Source organism: Rattus norvegicus, chromosome 15 (genome assembly GCF_036323735.1).
Source record: "Rattus norvegicus strain BN/NHsdMcwi chromosome 15, GRCr8, whole genome shotgun sequence".
Classification (NCBI taxonomy): Eukaryota; Metazoa; Chordata; class Mammalia; order Rodentia; family Muridae; genus Rattus; species Rattus norvegicus.
In genome coordinates this window covers 29385668-29408390 of record NC_086033.1, presented here as the reverse complement: position 1 = coordinate 29408390, position 22723 = coordinate 29385668, and the positions used below count along the sequence as shown (strand labels likewise).

Below are 22723 nucleotides of genomic sequence, written 5' to 3'. Positions count from 1 at the left end.
CCTTCACCAATAGCCTGCCATGATCTCTCACAGTGCAATGAGTCAGCTGCTCTTCATGACATTAAAACCAGTACCACTTGAGTGACTCTTACATGAGCCAAATACAGCTGCAGCACAAGGTACAACCTTCGCTATCTCTGAATTACAGCTTCTTAATTCTGTCAGAAGACATTTCCCAGAAGAATACATCTCAGTGATGCTGGTCTCTTCTTTTTTTAAAAATTTTATTAGATAAATTTCTTTACTTACATTTCGAATGTTATTCCCCTTTCCCTCCCCCATATGGGTATTCCCCCCATACATCCCCCTTACTGCCACCTCATATTCCCCTGTACTGGGGGAGGTCCAACCTTGGCAGAACCAAGGGCTTCCCCTTCCACTGGTGTCCTAACAAGGCTATTCTCTGCTACATATGCATTTGCAGCCCTGGGTCAGTCTGTGTAGTGGTTTAGTCCCCAGAAGCTCTTGTTGGTTGGCATTGTTTTTATGGTTAATAGGATGTCTTGAACATAGTCTCTTCACAGTCATAGATAAGCAAGCAAGTCTAGAATTTGGGCTAAATTTTCTGTTTCATGGATCAAGGAGAGGAAGAATATACATAACTTAAGGAGTGAGCCTGAAGAAAATATTTAAAGACTAGAGTCTCCGTTCCTCATTAGGTCATGAATTAATGGAGATTTGCAGAAGATTGTAAGAGAATTTAAGCCACTGAATTTTGTAAGACATCTTGGTAGAGATAAATCCTGGTCAGGGTTTTCCCAGAGATGTTTCCTGCAAGAGGTCTCCAGGGAGAGAACAATATGTCAGTTAATCAAATCCTGTTTCGGTTTGTTTGTTTGTTGTTTGGTTGGGTTTTTGTTTTGTTTTGTTTTTTGTTTTTTGGCACTGATGTCCATCCTGCCCTGTTAGAATATCCACCAATTCCTAGATTTCTATCTGATCTGACATTTGTTCATGTTTTCAGGAAGCTAGGTAAACACCACTTAGTGAAAGCACTTAGGCTCCCTCACAGAGCCTCCTCCTTCAGCCTTCCTGCACTGTTGGTTCATGTGCAGCTTCCCCTGCCGTCTCCCTCACTGTGTCTCCACAGCACAGTAGTACAGGGCAGAGTCTGACAGCTGTGCTGAGGGCTTCTGCAGTCGGAAGGAGCGGCTGCTCTTATGGAGAGCGGCGTGGAACCCTTCGTGCTCGGTCCTCTTGCTGTCTGTGGAGCTCCTCAGGAGTAGCCGAGGGGCTTCATTGAGATATTGCACATACCAGAACAGGGTAACAGTTGAGTAAGTAGTCTGATAGGTGCAGGTCAGCATCACAGGCGACTGCTCTGTGAGAGTGACCAGGCCTTCTGTCTGGGTCATTGAGTCTCCATTGCTCCTCTCTGAAAATAAATAATAAAAAATGAATGAATAAGTACATAAATGCATAAATACAGAGGAATTACTTTTTTATTTGAGAAGGAACACTAAAGAGTTCTAGAGTTGTAAGAAACGAACATCATTAACCCTTAGAGTTAAATATAACTTACTGAGCATTAGGAGGAGCACGAGAACAGAGCAGGTGTCAGGAAGCATGTTCATAGAAGAAATGACACTTGGTCCTTGAGTGCACCAAAGTCACAGGGCAAGTCCTCTGCAGGATCTCCTCAAACTCCTCACTGAGAGACAAGGATCTCTGTCTGCACAGTGAGTCTGTCCTTTTAAACAACCATGTGAATGAGATGTTAACCACATCTGAAGCGGCAGCGCCCTCTGCTGATTTCCCTTCAACCTGCACCACAGAGATCAGGAGAGCACAGTGTAAATAAACTTGGAACCTCGCCCAAAGGAGGCAGGTCTCAAGTCCCCAGTGGATTCCTGAAATCACTAGTGCTACTGAGCTATGTGTCTCCTACCGTGTTTAGTGTGGCGAGTATACATGAAAGAATATGCACACACAAATAGACTTCTGATAATTCATGTACTTTTAGATTTTTATTAGTTCTTACAGAATATTATGCAATGAATTTTGCTTAGTATCCTCTGCTCTTTCCAGTCCTGAAAAGATTTATCCACTTTTTTATAACAACCCAGTTTGTGTCCCATCGTCCCATTTAAAATAAAATGCAGCAAGTTTTGTGTTATAGGCTGCACTGCCCATGTACTCTTGGATATGTGGCCTTCATTGGAAGGCAATCTTTGCACCAGGAGCTGCAACTTTAATGAAAAAAGGTGGGAATGTCCATCTTCCTTCTCTGTGATGGAATCTTTCTGGCTTGATCCTTTGCAGGACTCGTGTGTACTGTCAACCTCTGTGAATTCACATGTGCAGCTGCCCTGCTATGTGCAGGAAACACTGCTTCTGTGTAGTCATCCACCACTCTCACAGTTTGTCCACAGCCTCTTCCTCGATGACTTCTGAGCCAAGGGAGGAGAGTGTGGGATGTAGATGTTCCACATGGGGCTGAGTCAGCTACAGTCTTTTTGTCTCTGCAGCATAATGAGTTCTGTTCTCTCATAGCCTCCATGTGCTGCCAGACAGAAAGTATTAAAATTATCGGGGTCGGGGATTTAGCTCAGTGGTAGAGCGCTTGCCTAGCAAGCGCAAGGCCCTGGCTTCAGTCCCCAGCTCCGAAAAAAAGAAAAAAAAAGAAAAAATTATATTTCAATTTTAAAACTATTTTTAAAAAGGATAGAGAAAATTGTCCTAAATGGGTTGAGTTGAAGCTGACATTCAAGTTTCTGTTTTTATGTCTACACTGTAGCTGCCACTTAAAAGGAACCCCTGGCAAATGCTGCACTGGAAGGCGTGTGACACAGGATGTGGATGGGGCTCCAGGCCCCACGGCAGGTTTCAGGACAGACTACAGGAGCCATTGACTAGTGTGCACTTTTGGCACAGAAGCACATGGCTGAGTCTCAATGGCTTGTGCAGAGTGAAATGTTTGGCTTTCTTATTCAGTAAAACTATAAATCTTTGGGGCTGCTTTCTTTCCATATTTGAACGAATGTCAATGAGGAGCTTAGGATGCTTCCCAGGTTCTTGCTTGTACCGAGGGAAATAGAGCAGGGCACTGTCTACACAAGTGCAGCTGATGCGAGTACTGGTCCTCTCCTCGACTCTCAGGATGGAGTGGAGCTGCTCTCCACCTGCCCACCTTAGCTCATCCCTATGCAGAGATGGAAGGATGGAGAAAGACTGTGAGGCCATTACTTTACAGACGTCTTCTTTCTACAGTAGCTAGAGAAAACCTGAGTGAGATAGCATACCCCTATATGTCTCATTGATTATTCTGTGGCCCTAGAATATTAACTCATCATACAATACAGCCACAGAAATAGCAATAATGTAGGAATTATGTCTCCATTGTTCTTCCCAAATAAGGTAAAAGCCAATGAAGATCGTGATGACTCGTGGGTACTATATAGCTGTCAGGGTGTTGTTCATTGTTTTTTATTTAGTTTAGTTTAGTTTTTTTATTCATTTTTATTGGATATTTTTTATCTACATTTCAAATATTATCTCCCTTTCAGTTTTCCCTCCAGTACCTTCCCATTCTATCCCCCCATCCCCTGCATCTATGTGGGTGCTCCTCATACATCCACCCACTCCCTCCCACCCTTCTGCCTGCCCTGGCTTTCCCCTACAATGGGTATCCAGCCTTGACAGGCCTCTCCTCCAATTGATGCAGCAAGGTCATACTCTGTTCCATAAGTGCCTGGAGCCATAGGTTCATCCCTGTGTACTCTCAGGATGGTGGTTTAATCCCTGGGAATTCTGGGGGATCTGGTGGTTGATATTGTTGTTCTTCTTATGGGATTGCAAACCCCTTCAGCTCCTTCAGTCCTTCCCCTAACTCCTCCATTGGGGACACCATTCTCAGTCCAATGGTTGGCTGCGAGTGTCGCCCTCTGTATTTGTCTTGCTCTGGCTGAGCCTCCCAGAAGACAGTTATATCAGGCTCCTGTCAGCATGCACCTCTTGGCATCCCCAGTAGTGACTGGGCTTGGTGAATGCATGTAGGATGCATCCCCATGTATGGCAGTCTCTAGATGGCCTTTCCTTCAGTCTCTGCTCCAAATTGGTTGTTCATTCTTAGTAATAATTCTAGATCTAGAGTCAACCCCTCAGCCACTGACAAAACAGCTTTGCTTCTTCCCAAAGCCTGAACCATCAACATACACCAAAGAGATTTCTCTGCATTCTCCCCAATATTTGAGATCTAATAACACCTTGTGGTTGCATCCCTAACAAGCAAGGACTAGTGCTCTTATCCTATGAGATACCCAGACTCACAACACACAATATGTCATGTTAAATGGGTTCCTGGACTTGGAAATCCAGAAAAGTATATTTACACACTAATGTGGATAATATTTATATTTAAATCTCACATATCATAACTATTCTGTTTCACATGCAAGCTATATATGTGATGTTTTCATATGTAAATGTATATATGTGACAGATGGTTGATCTGTTCCTGATTTAACATTGGTATCTGATCTTGGTCTAGAAAATTGTCCATTTCATCCAGATTTTTCAGTATTGTTGAGTATAGGCTTTTGTAGTATAATCTGATGATTTTTTGATTTTCTCAGTTTCTTTTGTTATGTCTCCCTTTTCATTTCTGATTTTGTTAATTTGGATACAGTCTCTGTGCCCTCTGGTTAGTCTGGCTATGCGTTTATCTATCTTTTTTATTTTTTCAATGAACTGGCTCCTGATTTTGTTGATTCTTTGTATAGTCCATTTGTTTCTACTTGGTTGATTTCAGCCCTGGGTTGGATCTGGAAGGAGATGAGGAAGGGGAAACACTGAGCAGAAAGCATTGCATGAAAAAATCCACTTCCACTTAAAAACAAAAATAGCAGTCGTGTGCAGCCTGATTCTTGCTTGCTCAAAATTCGCATGTTACACATATTTGAGCTGTTGATTCTTGAGGTCAGACAGATTACACATTTCCTTTCCAGATTCTGCATTCAAGCTGAAAATGGTGGATTTTCTACGGGGTGATTCTTCCTGAAGGAATGAAGTGGAGACATAACGCTAATGAGGAAATCTGGAATAATTTTCTCATAATTTCTGTTTTGTAATGGAATTGGATAAGGGACTTCTATGAATTCTTCTGGCTCTGAAATTCTTTTGTACTACTGAACATAGAAACTATGCAAAGAAAGTAGTGTCAGACAAAGTGTATAATGGGACTGGGAGAAAGTGTCAAATAATATGGAAACCTAAGACCATTCATTCACATTTTTATGCATCTAACAAACCTGCTATTTCACTGACATGACCGTGGGCCTCTGAATTATCAGACAGGATCCTGTCCACATTTCTAAACCTCCCACAACATAAAGGGATTGATAGTGGATCATGGGGACATTAATATTTATAGTCAAATAAAATATAATTTGCTAAAAAATAATGATCATATGTGATGTGATATGGGGGTAGACTCTGTAGCCTACACAGAGAGAGGCAGGATGTTCCTTTATGAGGGGGGGTTTAATCACTAAATCTAACAGACCTTTCTTGTAAGAAATATATTTACCCTGCAACTTTAAAAACCTGAGAATGGCAGATTGTTTATTAATATAGGAGTGAAAGTCACGCTGATGGTCTTATCTTGCAAGCTTTCTGGAGTTATGTACCCTCTTCACACGGGCAACAATGAGGCTCAAATTCTCAACTGATAAAGCTTGTGATACCTGATGTAAAACAGAAAATTGTTTCTCTCTGCAGATCCAGAAAAAAACAACCTTTTAAAACACACAGAATTTTTACTCAGGAAAATTAGCTTATACACTGAAAATTCAGCATTGTAATTTATATAAAAATATTTATGAAGGGAAATGTGTCACCTACAAGCCACCATTTGTTAGATTGTACAGCCAGAGTGGGTGGAACCTGAGTGTGTGATGAGGGCTACAGGAAGAGAGAGACTGAGCCAGAGATAACCTAGAGAGGGCTTTGTTGTCAATGTGTGACCGCAACCATTTGCGAGCCTCGGTGTAGAAGGTGAAAGACAATGAAAGAATTTAAAATGCTCACTAGTATAAACTGAGAACCATCACATTTGATCCAGATGACCTGCCACTTCAAGAAAAGTTGGCAGATAAATTATTGATTGCTTCATCAAGAGTGGAAATAAATGAATTAAATATGAAGATGGAGCAAACATGGCACATCTATTCATAATTATTCAGTCACTAATGAAGGTGACAGCTCAAGAGGCAGCCCTGGCTTTGGAGAAGTTGAAAATTCTGGAAAAGAATTTGAAAATCAACTAAAGACTAAAGAAGTGAAATTTAAGATAGTCTAGTAGTCTGCAGGTGGACATGGTACTCATTTTATGTGATGAAATTTGTTGACTTGAAAAACAATTGCAATAAAAAGATAAAAACTTATAGAGTGTGGAAAATTGTTGAATAGAAAAAAAGTTAATGCAAACTTGGCTCTGTGAATGGGGATGCAGAAAATGGAAACAGCTAATTAAGAAGATAAACAGCAACTTTGTCGGACATTACTGAGGACCAGAAATATGTAGATTCATAAAAGTAATCCCTTTGATCAGGAAGAGAAGACAGTGACAGCCACTTCTAAAAAGAAGTGTAAACTTGTTCAATATTTGGTTGAAGTTCAGACCTTAATGGAAGCTAATGAGAAAACTGAAATTCAAAAACAAGAAATGAGAAAAATATCTAAAAGAATCAGTACAAGAAGTGGAACAGAGAACAGATGACTATAACAGGATGAAGTTAGTTGTGCATCACACAGATACTATTTACGGTAAACCAGATTTAACAAGAGAATGGGCGTCATCAACTTCAAGTGTGAGAACTCACAGACCTTCTGAGAGCATGGGATGAAAGGGATGCAGTCACGATGACGGTCGATGGAAACAGCAGAATAGAAAGTGCTTTTCTCAATAAATAAAACCTCTCGTTTTCTATTTTTATTAATGTTAATTTTGATTTTATTTTAATGATTTTCAGAGACCATAACATTTATATTGCTTTTCAAAATTCAATTCTATGTCTTGACTAGAAAAAGTCTTAAATAGTCATCTATAATACTCAGGCATATTTGTGTATTAAACAGGAATTTCTGAGTACAAAATAATTAGGAATGGGATTAGGAAAAAATTCTAGCAAGATCAGTTAGAACGCCTTATCACGGTATCCCTGTCTACACCAAATTGCCACATCACCATCTCATCTAATTCCACATTCATACCCTATAAAGGAACTAGGATCAGGGAGGTTGCAATTTGGGAACTCTCTGAGATGACTGAATCAACAATTCTTACTGCAAAGGCTGCCACTGTAGTGACACAACTTCTAGCCATGCTTTCATAAATCTTTCTGGTAAATAGGAATTGTTTATCATCTGGGAAGCTCAGATAATCTGTATTTTAAACAAGGTTGTAGAGAGAATCTCTTATAAACATCACCTGTCAATAAAAAGCTGATGGCCAATGAGCTGAGGCAGGAAATAGGATGTGGGACCCTGGCAGGAAGAGAGAATTCTGGGAAATAGCAAGAGATAAAACAGAGGCATGGAGAGAGCTGAGAAGGGTGAGATGAGAGGTGGACCTAAGAGATGGACATGAACTAGAAGGGAGACGCTGAGGAGAAATGAAGGAAGAAGCAGGCAGGGACTGAAGGTGAGGTAACTAACCACATGGCAGACACAGGATAGTTTAAATGGGTAAATAAGTTCTGAGCTAGTCAGGGAATGAGCAAAAGGTTGTGGCCTAGGAATTTATTAATAGATATTTAGCCTCAGAGTCGTCATTCCAGGAGCAGGACTGGGAAAGCAATCAGCTATAATTTTTTAACATATGGTTTCATACATGGAGCACCATATGTAGGCTTGGATCTTTTCAAAACCTCCTTTAGTTGGAGTTCTTTAACATTTCAACTTCTCTTCTAGCCCATGAACCAAAAGAGAAAGATGATTACTAAGGCAAGGATGTGGACCTGTTTAGAAGTAGTTCTTTGGGATGCTTCCAGTGTTTCTTCTCAGGATGGCAGCAATCCAGTCCAATAGCAAACATCAAGCATGATTCAGTAATGGGGGTCCAGCAACAGCAGAACCTTTGAGTGAGGTTCTGTCAAATCAGCACAAGTCAGCAGAAATGTCAAGAAGCTTCCAGAAAAACCACGAAAAGTTCTTTAGCACATTTCTCTATAAAATCAGGAAAACCAAGATCAATCAGCAAAGACCAATGAGGCATTACAAGGTACACCAATGCAATAGTGTTCTTGGTGACGCCCAGTGAAGCCCTGCTAAGTGTGGGACACCAAGAGAAGACAGTCCAGTGAAGACCAGTGAAGTATTTCAAGGCATATCAATGCAAAAGTGTTCTCTTACTGTTTATTGGGTACCATTTAGACTTCCAAATATCACAAAACCTCTCAAGTGTCCACTCCAGTAAAACACCCTCTCACATGTCTGCTTCAACAAAGAATCCTATCATAGGACAGCTTCCAGCAAAGCATCACATGTTACAATTGAGTTTCCAAAGAACCAGAAATTTTCACTTCAAAATACAATTGCATTGGGGAAGAATCTGAGAGAATCACAAGGGGGTAAATTAGTTAGTGAAGCTCAAGAAAGGAGATGTTTCCATCAATCAACTCACTGTCTTAGCCACTCAGCTGCTGGTTCTAAGTGAAAACAGCAATGGACAGACAATACCTGAGTGAGTGAATGGCATGGCTGTCTGTAGTTCCTTACAGAGACTAGGATAAGCAAGGTTCCTTCAACTGCAATATGAAGTCAGCCACCACTTAGGAAAAACAATTGTTTGTCTCGCACTTAATTATGATATAATGACTTAATCCCCTATTGTGATATTTAGAAAGTTTTCAGTTTTCTTTTGAAAACAGTGTTTTAATGAGAAGTTTTATATATCTATTACATTGCAAATGTATAAATATTTCAGAAGAGTCAATTGCTGTAAATACTACTGTGATACAAATTGCAAATACATCACTCTCTAGTGAGTCATTTGTCTTTCGGCTCTCATAATTTTTATGTGAAATATTTGTTTCATATTGCGTAATTAAATGTATTATTTTGTTAAATGCAAAGACATGGTAGAAATGATGTCTTGATTAAATAATAAGATTAGTTTACTCTCCCTTTCTACAGCTTAAATTATTAGATCTAAATATTAAACTTTTATCAACTTCATATTTGACAAATTATCTGACAGTTGGTCAGGTGCTCTCTAAACAAAGGACAGAAACAGTTGCTCTCTGTTTCTGATCCTGAGAAATGACCCAAATGATTCTGGAGTATATATGGGGGGTGTTATTTTGTGACATTAGCACAAGCATTTAGTAAAACGAAGTGTGTATTTTAGTGTTGTGGGCTGATGATGATTCTGAGCATTTGACATACAAGCAGTCAGTGTCTCGTAAGTCTGAATTTAGGTAAATCTAAGTGTGAACTTCTACAAAGATGTTATATTTCCTCACATCTTCTCTGTAATTGGTGGAGATCTGATACGGCCACAGCTGTGCAAAGCCTCCTGCAGAGTCTTCCATGGCAGGGGTTGTAGCTGTACAGCCAGCTGCAGTTTGGGGCCAGGCTGCAGGCTCACTGGGAGCACTGTGCCTCAGCAGCACAGAGGTAGGTGCCTGAGTCCTCCAGCTGGGCACCACTGATGTGCAGGGTGCTGTAGCGCTCCTTAGCATCGAATGTTGACTTTAACCTCCCATTCTCCTTTGTTCCTGAAGCCAGGTAGAACAGACTGATGAGGCTGCCCCTGGAATTCTGTCGGAACCACTGCACAGTTGTCATGGCACTAGAAAAATTGCATCTCAGAGAAGAATTGGTTCCCTCATGTAGACTCAAGGATGTAGGACTCTGCTCCACATTATTTCCTCTCACCCCTGTTGGAAACAGAAAAAGAAATCAGAATTAAAGAGAGGTATCTACCCATATCAATGAACTACCCCATGAAACACCCATGAGGAAGAATACACAGGAGATTTTCATCTACTTTCTCCCCATCCACCTCCCACATTTCTGGAGAATCCCTGATAGGAACTTAGCTTAGCACAACTCACAGCAAATCTGCACCCACAGAATCCCCAGCACAGCTCCCAGGTTCCTCTCCATGGCCCTGTCCACTTGCTGGGATGTCTTCTCTCCAGCTCTGAAGGGCGTCAGTCTTGTGCCCAGACAACTTGTGCTCACAGACTACAGGTTCTCTCTGAGTCACTGAGCTCCCTCATTCATCTGAACAAGGAACTCCACCCACCTCCACCTCATGACTCTGCACTGTCATTGCTCCAGGACTGTGGAGGACATTGATGTAGAGACCAGGACACTGTGTTTCTAATGTAACACGTAATATAAGAGAGTTTGAGGAAAATGTGTGAGGAACGGGAACACATTAATGATGAATGCCAATAGGAAAACTAATGGCTCAGTGTGTAAAGCGGAGCCTTTAGAGTCCTAGCGAGACTGTTTGACCTTTTCTGTCCTAATGTTTTTTACACACTGTATTCTGATCATTCTCTTCCCTTCTCTATCACCTCCAAATTTTTCCCAATTCCTCAAGTCCAGCCCTTTCTTTTCTCTCTCTTTAGAAAGCAAACACGTAAACAAACAGCCCTCAGACAGAAGTAAATGAAAATTAACAAAGATGAAATGCACATACACACACACACACACACACACACACACACACACACACACACACCACAAGACAGGAAACTATAAAATACGGACGAAGAACCATTAAAACAAAACATGTTCAAACTAAGTGATAAGGCATTGTGAGTTGGCCATCTTCTGCTGTGTGGTCAATAGAAAAGGCATACACAAGGAAGTCCTGGCAGGACTCTTAAATTACACAATTGGGCAAATCAGCATATAATCTACTACACCGAATAAAAAGAATATCTTGCAATTAAGATCATCAGCACAGTTTTGTTGGTTATAGGAAGAACAAGACATGCCCTGTTTCAACCCTGGTTTCTTTTCTGTCTCTGGACGTCTGCTCTGCTGTTCTGCTGGGTTCTGCAGGGAAGCACAGCTAAGGACGCCGGCTCAGGTTCAGGGAGGCTCGCTCCCTTCTAGTTTCCATACCTTATATCTTCTAGTTTTCCTTTTTAAAAAAGCAATTATTTTTTCTTTCCAGTTTAGAATACAACACACACACACACACACACACACACACACACACACACACACACACCACAGTATGTTTTTTATGGAATTATAGATGAAATTCTAAGATACAGAAAAAACAGTGATAAAAGTTGCTCTTGTGTGTCCATCCTCAGGGAGACTCTGTTTTGTTTACATCTCATCAGAGAATTGTTCTTTAAAGAGATTTATACACATATGAGATCCAGTGAACCGGCTCTGGATATCTGTGGTTTTATTAAAAAAGTGACAGGGAGCTAAGGGTCTGTATAACTCTGAATCATCACCACTATTCCTTGCTTTGTGCGTGGATTGACTTATGTCCTGTGTCTCAGCTCAGCCTTTCAGACCTCTGGGCATCTTAAGAATCAGTAATTTCTAGGAACCCTGCAGTGCCCCCTAGTGGACTGACACCGCCAACAAATGTGACTTCAGGCCATCTCCACAAGCCTCATTAAACCAGCCCTTTACTTCCTGGTGAAGGAAATGTCAATGGTCAGAAGACAAGAGTGTCTAGATGGAGTTCTCCATAGAAGAAACAAAAATGGCTTTAAAAATCTCAAAATTGCTCATTATCCTTAGTAATTAGGAGAACACAATTTAAAACAACTTTGTGATTTCAACTTACACCAGTTAGAACGTCTAAATTAAAACAACTGACAACAAATGCTGAGGTGGGTGTTGGGAGAAAGGAACCCACATTCATTGTTGGGGAACTTGAAAATTTGTGGAGCTGCTCTGGATCCTGTGGAAAATCTTCAAAAACCTAAAGACAGATGTAGCACACGGTCCATCTATTCTACTTCAGTGTGCGTCCAAAGAACTCGCCATCCTGCTCCACAGATTCCTGCTTTTGTTCATCGCTGCTCCACTCACAGGAAGTAGGAAATAGAAACAGCCTAATGTCCTCCTCCTGGTGAGTGCAGAATGAAAATGTGGCACTTATAAGCTCTGGAGTATTTTTCAGTGTAAAGAAAAACATCCCCACAAATTTTGCAGATAGATAGACAGAACTAGAAATGATAATTTCAAATGAGTTGACTGAGACCCAGAAAAACAAAGACCACACATTCCGACACTGAGCTGACTGCAGTGGAAATTGCAGAGACTCCCAGCTCCACATTTTCAGATGGACAGATAGAACCTGGAGTAACCACAGAGGCCGGAAAGGTACAAAGGGGAACACGGGGTTGGGGAGAAGCACCCGAGAAAGTAAGGGCAAGATAAGCATAAGTTAATGGGAACAATAGGAAGAAGAACAGAGATAGCTGGGAAGGGATGGGAGGTCAGCACAGAAAATGGGGTGCATGTACACAAATGAGTATTACTCAGTTTTCAAAACAATGACATCATGAAACTTGCAGGAAAGTAGAGCAAGATGGAGCAAGAAAAAAAAATCATTTGCACTGAGGAAATCCAGACTCAGAAAGACAAACACAGTGTGGACTCACTTATAAGTGGACATTAGCCATGAAGTGAAGAAGAATCATGCTACAATCCACAGACACAATAAGGCTAAGTAACAAGGAGGATGAATGGGGGAGGGGAACACATGATTCTCACTGAGAAAGAGAAATACAATAGTCATGGTGGGTGGATGTGGAGCTGGAACAGAATGGGGTTGAGGGTAGGACAGTGAACATATATGATCACGTTGAGGGAGGACAAAGAGAGAATAATGGGACAATTGGAGTTGAGGGGGAATTCTGGGTTGAGCTAGAAACCTGGGGCAATGGCAACTCCCAGAAATCTACTAAATGATCTTAGTTAAGACTCCTAGCAATGTAGGACATGGAGTCTGAACTGGCCATCTCCTGTAACCAAGCAAGACATCAAATGAAGGGACTGAGACAGCAACCAAGCCACAAAACCTTCTTACCCACAAAATGTGCAAGGGTACAGATGGAACAGAAAATAAAGGATTTCCTAAACAGTTACGAGTCCAGCCGGATAACCATGCCATGAGGTTGCCCACTTGACACACTATGCTTCCCATAGGGGTGCCTAGCATAACCATCATCAGAGAGGCTTCATGGAGGAACTAGTGGAAACTGATGCAGAGACCAAACATTAGGTGGAGCTTGGGGAATCCTGTGAAAGATGCACAGGAAGGACAGTAGGAGCAATACTAGTCAAAAAACAAGAAAGCCTACACAATTAACTACCCTGAGCCCATCGTGTTTATAGAGGTTGTGCCATCAACCAGAGAGCTTGCATGGGACTCACTTAGGCCCTCTGCACTTATGGGACAGTTGTGTATCTTGGCCCTCATGTGGGTGGTTTCCTGACAGCAGGAGCAGGGGCTGTGTCTGACTCTCTTTCATGCCTCTGGGATTCTTTCCCTAAAGTGAGTGGCATCCTTAAGCCTCAACAGGAGAAGATGAACCTACCCTGGCCTTACTGTAACTTTATATGCCAAGGCTGTTTGATACATGTGGTAGGTGTCCCCTTTCCTGAAGTTAAAGGGAAAAGGAATTTGTGGGGGTGAGGATGGATGTGGAGGGAGGGAGGACTGCGAGAAGAGGAGGGAAGAAAAACTGCAGTTAGGATGCAAAGTTAATTAAAGGTGTATATTTTTTTACACCTTTTTTATTATAAAAATGAAAAGGTGGGAAGATTTAATTGCCCTTTATAACTTAATAGTCTTAGTATTTGAATAAGTTCATGAACACGTAAGTTACTTTTAAAAGACTAAAAGCACACTCCATTCATGGTAAAAGCATATACCCTGAACACCCTGGTCCATCCTGTTGAATTCATCACTCACCATCCTAAACTTCTCCTTCAGCTTTCCTTTTGGAGCTGATGCTGCCTGGTGTTTTCTTCAAAAATCATAATTATATATTATATGTGCAAACTAACAGGAAATGTAGAGTATTTCATGTCTCATTTTCTGTTTGATATAAAATCTGGAATTTGTGTTGCTCCTTTTGTAATTTTATTTGCAATCTCATAAGCCTTAGCTGAGGATGCTGGGGCATGTCTGGGATCCCAGCAACTGGCAGGTCAAGGAAGGAGGATCAGAAGCTCAACCTCATTGTGAGCTAAGAATTGAATTCACTTGATGTCAGCCTGAACCCCATGAAGCTCCATCACAACAAACAACTAACAAACAATTGAGTCTTTCTCACGTTAGCAGCAGCTGTAGCCTCTGCTTTTGCCTTGCACTGCGTTATGGACACATCTCAGGTTACACATCCCACCTTCAAACAGCTTGACAAATACATATTTATGTGTAACAATATATGCACATAGTTTCAACAATGGACTTCATCATTAGAACTGAAATACACTTCTGTATGCAGATGTTCCAGTTCATTTTGCCAAAGAGAACAATGAAATCTTTGTCAAAACAACAAAAGAAAAAAAATTGAGATTACCAAAAACACTGAAGTATTAAAACGGTATCAAAATGTAAAAGTTGTATAAATGTTTATCAAAAAAGATCTTTTGAATGAATCAAAACTTTAATTCTTTGTACATTGAAGTGGAAACTTAAGGGTTCTTTGAAAAGTTAGTTGTGTTGAAGAGTGTTTTTCTGGGGCAAACACATGAAGGAATCTTTCTCTGAAGCAGACACGGGTGAAAGAATTTTTTCTGAAGCAAGCATGTGAAAGAACAGATGATGAAGGATTCATTAATGATATGCATGCATTGGTCTGCCTCACACTATGTAGTTGAACTCCATTTTTCAGGACTGCACCAGAAAACTTCTGGCGGTATGTTGCTATTTCTTGCTACTTCCTCAGACTCAGGATGATTGGCAGAGTGATGTCATCTAAGATGGACGCACCTATTGAGGCAAGACCCATGGAGGACACATGGTGTTTGGAGGAGTACATAAAGGACTCAGCAGACAGTGACGGAAGCTTGCTTGGCTTGCTTGCATAGCTAAATGCTTCTCGGTCTTACATTTTGGCTGATCTTGGCTTCACCCAAAGAGGCACAGCCAAGAACTTTCCCTGACAGTCCTGGTGATCCTGGTCTCCTGCTTACACAGAGATTCAGCTGAGGCCCGGCTGTTCCTACTAGGTTGTGCCACTGCTGGTGCTATCCTGACACTACTGAACTGGACTGCTGGAGTATCCGTGAAGTGTTTGCAAGTGGGTTGAGCTGTTGACCTGTGAACTGAACTGCTGTTTTCTTGACAATGCAGATAGGATTTGCTTCAAAGAACCATTTCTAAACAGATCCACTTCCCCTGTATCCTTTTTTATCCACTACTTCTGGTGGGTGGTAGGCTAAAAGGGAGGGTAAAACATTTAAGAACACTTGCAGTAATAAAAAGTGTTGCAACCGGTTCCTGCCCCTACTGCCCTGTGCTTCTCTTCTGGGCTCTCTCTAACCTTGGCAGTTGCTCTCTCACAATTTCCAGCCTCATTGGGCCAAAAGGAACTATTCATGCTAGTGCCAGCACCCATGGGACCAAATGACACTGCGGGTTATCTTTATCTCAGAGGCCACACTGCACTCAAGTCCTCTCTAAACCTGGGGGTCTGCAGTCCCTTCCAAGTGGAACCTTGCCACTCTGGTCTCTAGAGTTAGTTCCAGCAACAGAGGGAGCCAAATGGAACTAAGCATAATTTATCCTAACTTAGCACCTCTGCCAGCGGCTCTCTGCTAGCTGTGAACTCTCTGGTTCCAGCTGCCCAGTAAAATCAGGGCTCTAGAAGTCCAGCATGGGCTGGCCTAGTATGTCTCTCTGCCACAGACTCTGCTCATGATCTCAACAACCCAGTGAAATCATGACTCAATAAACTGTAATTTTTCAATCAGATTTATATGTTAAATTCTCAATCCACAATACATCCTCCCAATGAACTCACAACCAATTGATAAGGATATAAACCTCCTACATAGGTAAGCTCTACATAGATTGCCTACAGAAATCCATCCCAACTACCTTGACAGTTCAAGACACCCAGATCTGGGTCATCCTTCTCCATCTTCGTCTTGATTCTCCACTCCTCCCCCTTCTCCTCTGCCTTCAAAAGCTTTGCTTCTGCCTTATATTTACTGTCCAGTCATGGCCTTGACCTAACTTGAGTCAACCCTCACCTTCATATAGACATCAACATACAAGGTCCATCATTAAAAATAGTTTTGAAAAATTAAAGTTACAGCACATGTTACTTTGGGAAACTCTAATCAGAAACCACCAATGCTGAAGACAACATAGGACACGTTTCCCCTGCTGTCCTTGTGGAAGGATTGACGCCTTCTCTCTAACCCACTCACCATAACCACCACAGCCTTCTCCACAGCAGGCCTGTTTTGCTCTCAGGTGAGAGAGAGGACGGCCTAGGAGACAGTCAAGTTTGTCAGGTGAATTAGCTCATGCTACACAGAAACCGTGTTTCTGAGAGGTGTGAGTGAGGGTTGACTTAACATTTAGATCAAAGAGAAAATGGGAAATAGGCAGAGGAGAAAGACCAAGAAAAAATGAAGCAGAAAAAAATGAAGCCAAAACTGAGAAATTTTCATGTACTGAGAGGATAGAGAGCTGCATAGCCAATTCTGGATAATGGTTCCTTCCATTCCTTCACAATTACCTCATTTTATTTTGTTTCAGGTTCTTCTAGAAACATGCAAGTGATTGTGTGTAAATGCAATCATCAAACTTACATGTGATTCAGCTTGACTCATTATTAGACTTATATACATTCAAGCTTATATATATACACACATACATATACACTGACACACACATATATAATATATATATATTACATACATATATATATATACACTTCACATATACATACATTTCCATGCTTATTCACATGTATACACCAAATGGAATAAAATTACATTAAAAGGTGACTGTTTTGCTGAATTATCATGTTAAGTACTGCAATGCACTACTTTAGAACAATATAAAATAAAACAACCCAATATTTGAGCATATAGGATAGAATTTGTCCAGGTGTGTGTGTGTGTGTGTGTGTGTGTGTGTGTGTGTGTGTATGAGTGTGAGTGTGTGTGTGCGCGCGCGCGCGCGTGCCTGTGCACATGCATGCATGTGTGTCTGTGTGTATATGTATTCACGTGCACAGCAGAACTCCATATAATATCATACAGATAACATTATTATTCTTAAAAGGATATTAAAATCTGAATTATGTGCTACGCAAAATATATATGCTGGAGTGCTCACGCCAAGGACTCCAGTGTGATGACACTTGAAGACAGTTGGTTAAAAGTTGACTGAAGTAAAATGAATGTACACACGAGGGCCAGACCAATCAGACTGATGATGAGCACAGACCTGCACATCCTCTGACCTTGTTTGGACTCACTACTGTGGACTTCTGGGACCACAGAGAGAGATCTCAGAGAAAGTGGGTCCTGCTCACAACTCCATCTTGGACTGTCCCCTCTAAGACTTCAAGAAAAGAAGTTTTGTTCTCTCAGCCACACAACCTGTGGTGTGCTGTGAAATCCCCCCTCCAAATGAATATAGTTGGCCATTTTTAGATTCTACTACACAAGCACAGCCAAAAAAGCTTCTGGAGACATAACTCGACAGATGAAATAATTCAACCGTTTGTCATTCTACTATTTTATTTTGTTTTAGAGCTATTGTCTCCCAGTTAATACTTCCCCATTCTTGCCAAAATCCTCCTGAGAATTCTACCTAAAGGTCTGATGGCCTCACCAATTTGTCAAGGTGCTGAGAAGACTGGGTCTGCATTTCCTGCACTGAGCCCCCAGTGCTAAGGTAAAGAAGTGAATTCCCCCCTGTAGGTTTCTAACAAGGCTTTTGATATTTTCACACCCTGTGCTTGTATCACAGCACCAGGACATCTTAGGTTTGCTCGGAACACATATGGAGAAGGAAAATCTGCTTGGCATAAATCTTATAAATCTTCAGAGTGTGCAGGCGCTATTTCTAAAATTTTTGCAACGTCTGCACATCTCAACCACAAAAATATCTGTAAACAGGTACAACTGTGTAGGTTTACAGTTAACATTAAATCATTTTGATTCAGACAGGCTCTATTGCTTATGTCCCACTGAAGTTACTCTCACTTCAAAGTGTGAGCCAAGCCTTTCAAGAATGCTCCTTCCAGGGGTTGCCAGATGGCATTTTAAATAAAGACAATGACAGAAGAAACTGAAATTCTGTTGACAACAACATGATAAATACACAAGGTATCATCACATTTCATAGGGGATATCACACGGTAGATTTCTCTAGCAAGAGTAGAAGCATGTTGCATAGTATAGACTGTACCTAGACCCACTAATAACCAAATATTTAATCCCTAACAATTCCTTGTCTAGCTATGGAGAGACACAGTGGAACAGAGTGCAGTACGTTTGGTTATGAGGTACTGTACTGCAATGACAGTGATGGGTGATGATGATGACGATGATGATGGTGATTATAATAGTGATGGTGGTGATGATAATGGTGATGATGACAACGCACATAAGAATACATGGATCTATCTATCAACTGCATGTGTGTTTGGTCAAACAGACCAAATGTGCAGTGGCAAGAATGGGGAACCTCATCACTTGCAGCAGGTGAGTAGACTGGAAAGGCATACATGAGCATTCCTGGGCTGATGTAGGCTCTGTGTCTTACAATTGTATATATTGTCCCTGCCTTCTCATTTCATTATAAAGAAAGTCAAAACTAAGAGAGTGACAGTAATGTGTGGGGTAGATTACTTAATATTAGAATCTTCAGTTAACTTGTGTTTCTGTTCTATGTTAAAATATTTATGTGTACATGTATGTGCTCCTGGTGTGTGGGTACAACTGAGTGGGGCATGTAAAAGCACATGTGTATGTGTACATGTAGGCACTAGAGAAAAACCTTGAATGTTCTTCATGTTTTAAAGAGCTTGTGTGTGTCTATCTGTATCTGTGTGTCTGTGTGTCTGTGTGTCTGTGTGTTTGTGTGTGTAAGTGCTTGCATGTGGATGCCAGAAATCAATCTTGGATGTCGTTTTTCTGAAGCTATCTGCCTTGTTTGTTGGAGAAAGCTCTCTCACTGTTACCTGGAGCTCACGGTTAGTCTAGGCTGGCTGGAGAGCACAGCCACCATGCCCAGCTTTGATGTGTGTGCTGAAAATCGTGCTTAGGTGCTCATGGTTCATGGTGCCCGCCTACTTCCATTTCGGAGCTGAGCAGCACTAGAAAAATCTTCCTTTCTTTCTCTCTTATCCTGACTATTCACCCTCCTCTGCTGTATGCAAGAGAGTATAAGATCTTCTACAATCCTCCCATTCGGATGGAGAAGAAACTAAAATTCCTCACTGTAGTCAGAGAGCACTCACTTTCCCTGTGACTCTTGCCTGTATTAGAGCAGGGCAGGACTATGTTAGAAAAAAGGAATCCATCATTGGAATTCTGTCCTAGAGTGAAAGCAATGAGCAGTTAAAAAAGATGCAGAAGGACTCAGACCACGGAGATGAGAAGATTTGGAGACAGTAACAAAAACAAGACAGTACATTTACATCTGATGAATTCTTTGGAAAAAAAATCTATGAGCTCGAATTCCTTATTCTCCCGTTTTCTTTTTAATAGTGGCTAGAACTTACATAATTATGACAGATTTCAAAACTTTTGTATCACTGATGAAATCCTATATTGACTACCAAGGCATCAAATTATTTCCAAGACGACAGAACTTAAATAAATGACCAATTCTGATCAGTATATTTAGCAGGAAAAGAGTTTATAGGGAGATTAGCATAAAAGATTGAGAAGAGGAGGAAAATTCCAGGACAAAAGCTGTAGAGTACACTTTTCACTTTCTGTGCAAATGATACATAAAGTGACAAACTCAAAGTCCAGCATCTGGTATTTCCCCATCATCTGCTTAGTCTAGTCACTGTCCAAGCAATGTCCACTCAGGAAATAACATTCAGGATAACAACACAGTCGCCTCCAATCCACAGAATGAGCTCATTCTACGATTGAGCATTAGATATAGTGGACGGTTTAGCTGGAAATGAGTTGCAGAAAGGCAGCTGGGACAGCACAACTTCCCTTCTTTCCTCGCCAAGTTGAAAGAGACGCTTCAGAGAGCACAAGGAGAGATCTTGTGTCTGAGCACCCACGGTCATGGGTGTTTGTGATCAGCTCCCCCTGCAGCCCCAGACACTGTGCGCTCAGAGCACAGAAGTACACAGCCGAGTCGCTCCAGTGCACAGAGGCTTTCCGCAGGTGGAAGGAAGAGTTGCTCTTGCTGAATTCAGCCTCAAAGCCATTCTCTCCTTGAACCACGGGGTCTCCTGAATAGTACTTGAGGAGCATCTTCAGTCCTTGCTGTGGGTACTGGACATACCAGAACAGGGAAGGCGCCCCAGGGGTGGAATACTTGCATTTCAGCTGCAGAGAGGCTTCTTCAGAGACAGTGACATTAGCATCAGGTTGAGTCACTGACTGAGCTTGGGCAACTCCTGGAAAGGAATATTAGGTCAGTAAGTACAGTGCAGATTCAGTGAGGACAGTCAGAATCCAGAGATTCAGAGGCCACAAGGAAGCTGTACTCACTCAGAAGAAAGTTTATCCCCAGCACTGGGAGGAGCGCCAGGAACATGGTTGAGCCTTGGGAAGGCTGCAGCTCTGTTGGGGAGAAACTCTGGAACAGGACAGGCAGGAAAGTGACTGAGGAAAGCAGGAGCTTAAAAGCAGGTGTAGGGAAGAGTCTGCTGGAAAAGTCTTATGCTCGAATAAAAACTGACGCTGCAAATAGGAGCCTGGAAAGTTTTGAATATCTGATTCTTGTCTCTTGCCTTTGCTAAATACTCAGCCAGCTGCAAGAAGGATGAGGTGAACAGGTGGAGATCTTAAAGGAAGAAGGAGCAGTAGTGAGTGCAGCAGCGCCCTCTGGAGGCCACATGAGGAACCAAGTGTCTTGCGGGTCCCCATTCGGCCTCCTGCTGTGTTCCTGTTTCACAGATGTAGAAAACTTTGGCAAAGCACATTGTAGTGTTGCCACCACACCTTGGAACAAATAAGACGCACAGGGTTAGGGTTTTAGCATTGGTGATTCGTGTGTCAAGAAGAAAATGTGTCAACTTCTGCCTTTTCTCAACTTGACAGGGGCAAGAGTCATCTGGAAAAAGGGAACCTCACATTAAAAAAAAAAGCAAAAGACAAAAACCCTATCAATCAGCAGTAGGAAAATGTATGGAGCATTTTCTTGGTGATCAATATGAGATTGCCAAGCCAACTGTGGCAGTGTGACTCCTAGTCTGGTTGTCCTGTGTTGGTTAAGAATATCAAGTCTTCTGAAACATGAGGATCATTGAGGATCAACTCAATTAGCAGCTTCCCTCCATGGTTCTATTTCAGTTCCTGACTCTGGGTTCTTCCTTGATTCCTGCCTGGGCTTCCTATGATGATGGCCTGTAACTCGTGAGCCAAATTAATCCTTTACTTTACAAGCTGGTTTTCCTCGGATTTTATTGCTGCAATAAAAGGAAAACTAGGACACTAGGTAAACCCTGCTGTCTAAAGACAGACTTCCAACAAGGACAGAACTTTTGGTGCAGTGAGCAGACTGGGAAGCCCAAGGCAGGAGGCAGTGAGTGTCCCAATCCAGGACATGATCAAAATGGGCAGAGTCTTAAGAGGCTTGGAGAGGGAAGCTTTGTTTTCACATCATGGATATTTACTCTCTTAATTAAGGATTTCAATTTGTGAGAGATCTGTCTTGTAAATGTTCTATTGAAATACCATTCAGACTCCATGCAACGCAGCCATTCAAAGGGTATTTGAAGATTATTGCTTTACTCACAGAACTCTCTCAGCAGCATCAAGTAGATTTTATCAAAATTCCTTGCCACAAAAAGAAACTCCATACCTAGGAACAGTAACCCCATCTCCTTCCATTAAATCCTGCCACTGATAGAGTTTTGTATACCAGCTGTTACATAGAAATAGACATTTGTTTCATGTGGTCTCTTGTACTTTTGTGTACTTCAAACTTCCTTTTATAGTAGGAGTCAGTACGTCCTTCCTTTCCATTGCTATAGGGCATTGCATTCCATAGGTAGGCTACATTTTTCCATTCATCAGTTGATGGCCCCTTTGGGACATTACGAATATGAAGTTATGAGCGCTCACACACACACACACACACACACATACACACACACACACACACACACACACACACACACACACACACACACACACACACCTTCATTTGTCTTTAGTAGGTTACTAGGAAATGAATTGGTATTCCCGGAAGCAGATTCAATATTTTCCTTCCCATTAACACTACCTGTGGATTTCACATTCCTCACAACCTAGACAAGACTATCATCTGTATTTAGATACCCTGTTTTAGCGGCGATGGTGGGACATTTTGTTGTATCTTTTCCTTTTCTAAAAAATGCAATGTTCAACATTCTTTCATGTTCTGATCTAGTATTTTCACATCATCCATGGAAACTGTCTATCCACATTTTTGCTCACTTTTAACCTATGTTATTTCTCTGTTTTCCACTGTAGGATAGAGGTAATTACTCATTGTTGTTTGAAAGGTGTTATCAGAAAAATCATATGTGAAAAAAATTCCCATTGTGATGCCATTTTTATACTATTGATG

At 41.5% G+C, this 22723-nt stretch overlaps 1 pseudogene and 2 gene segments (V, D, J or C); all 3 read right to left on the bottom strand.

Annotated features, from left to right (window-relative positions):
• Positions 1-983: 983 nt before the first annotated feature.
• LOC134482306 (T-cell receptor alpha chain V region CTL-F3-like) lies at positions 984-1574 on the bottom strand (annotated as a pseudogene).
• Positions 1575-8341: 6767 nt separating this feature from the next.
• On the bottom strand, positions 8342-10167 carry LOC134482207 (T cell receptor alpha variable 22-like). The segment is given in 2 exon segments: positions 8342-9881; positions 10059-10167. Coding segments are annotated over 2 exon segments (348 nt in total).
• A 9936-nt stretch (positions 10168-20103) lies between these two features.
• On the bottom strand, positions 20104-20886 carry LOC134482305 (T-cell receptor alpha chain V region PHDS58-like). The segment is given in 2 exon segments: positions 20104-20564; positions 20659-20886. Coding segments are annotated over 2 exon segments (507 nt in total).
• Positions 20887-22723: the final 1837 nt, after the last annotated feature.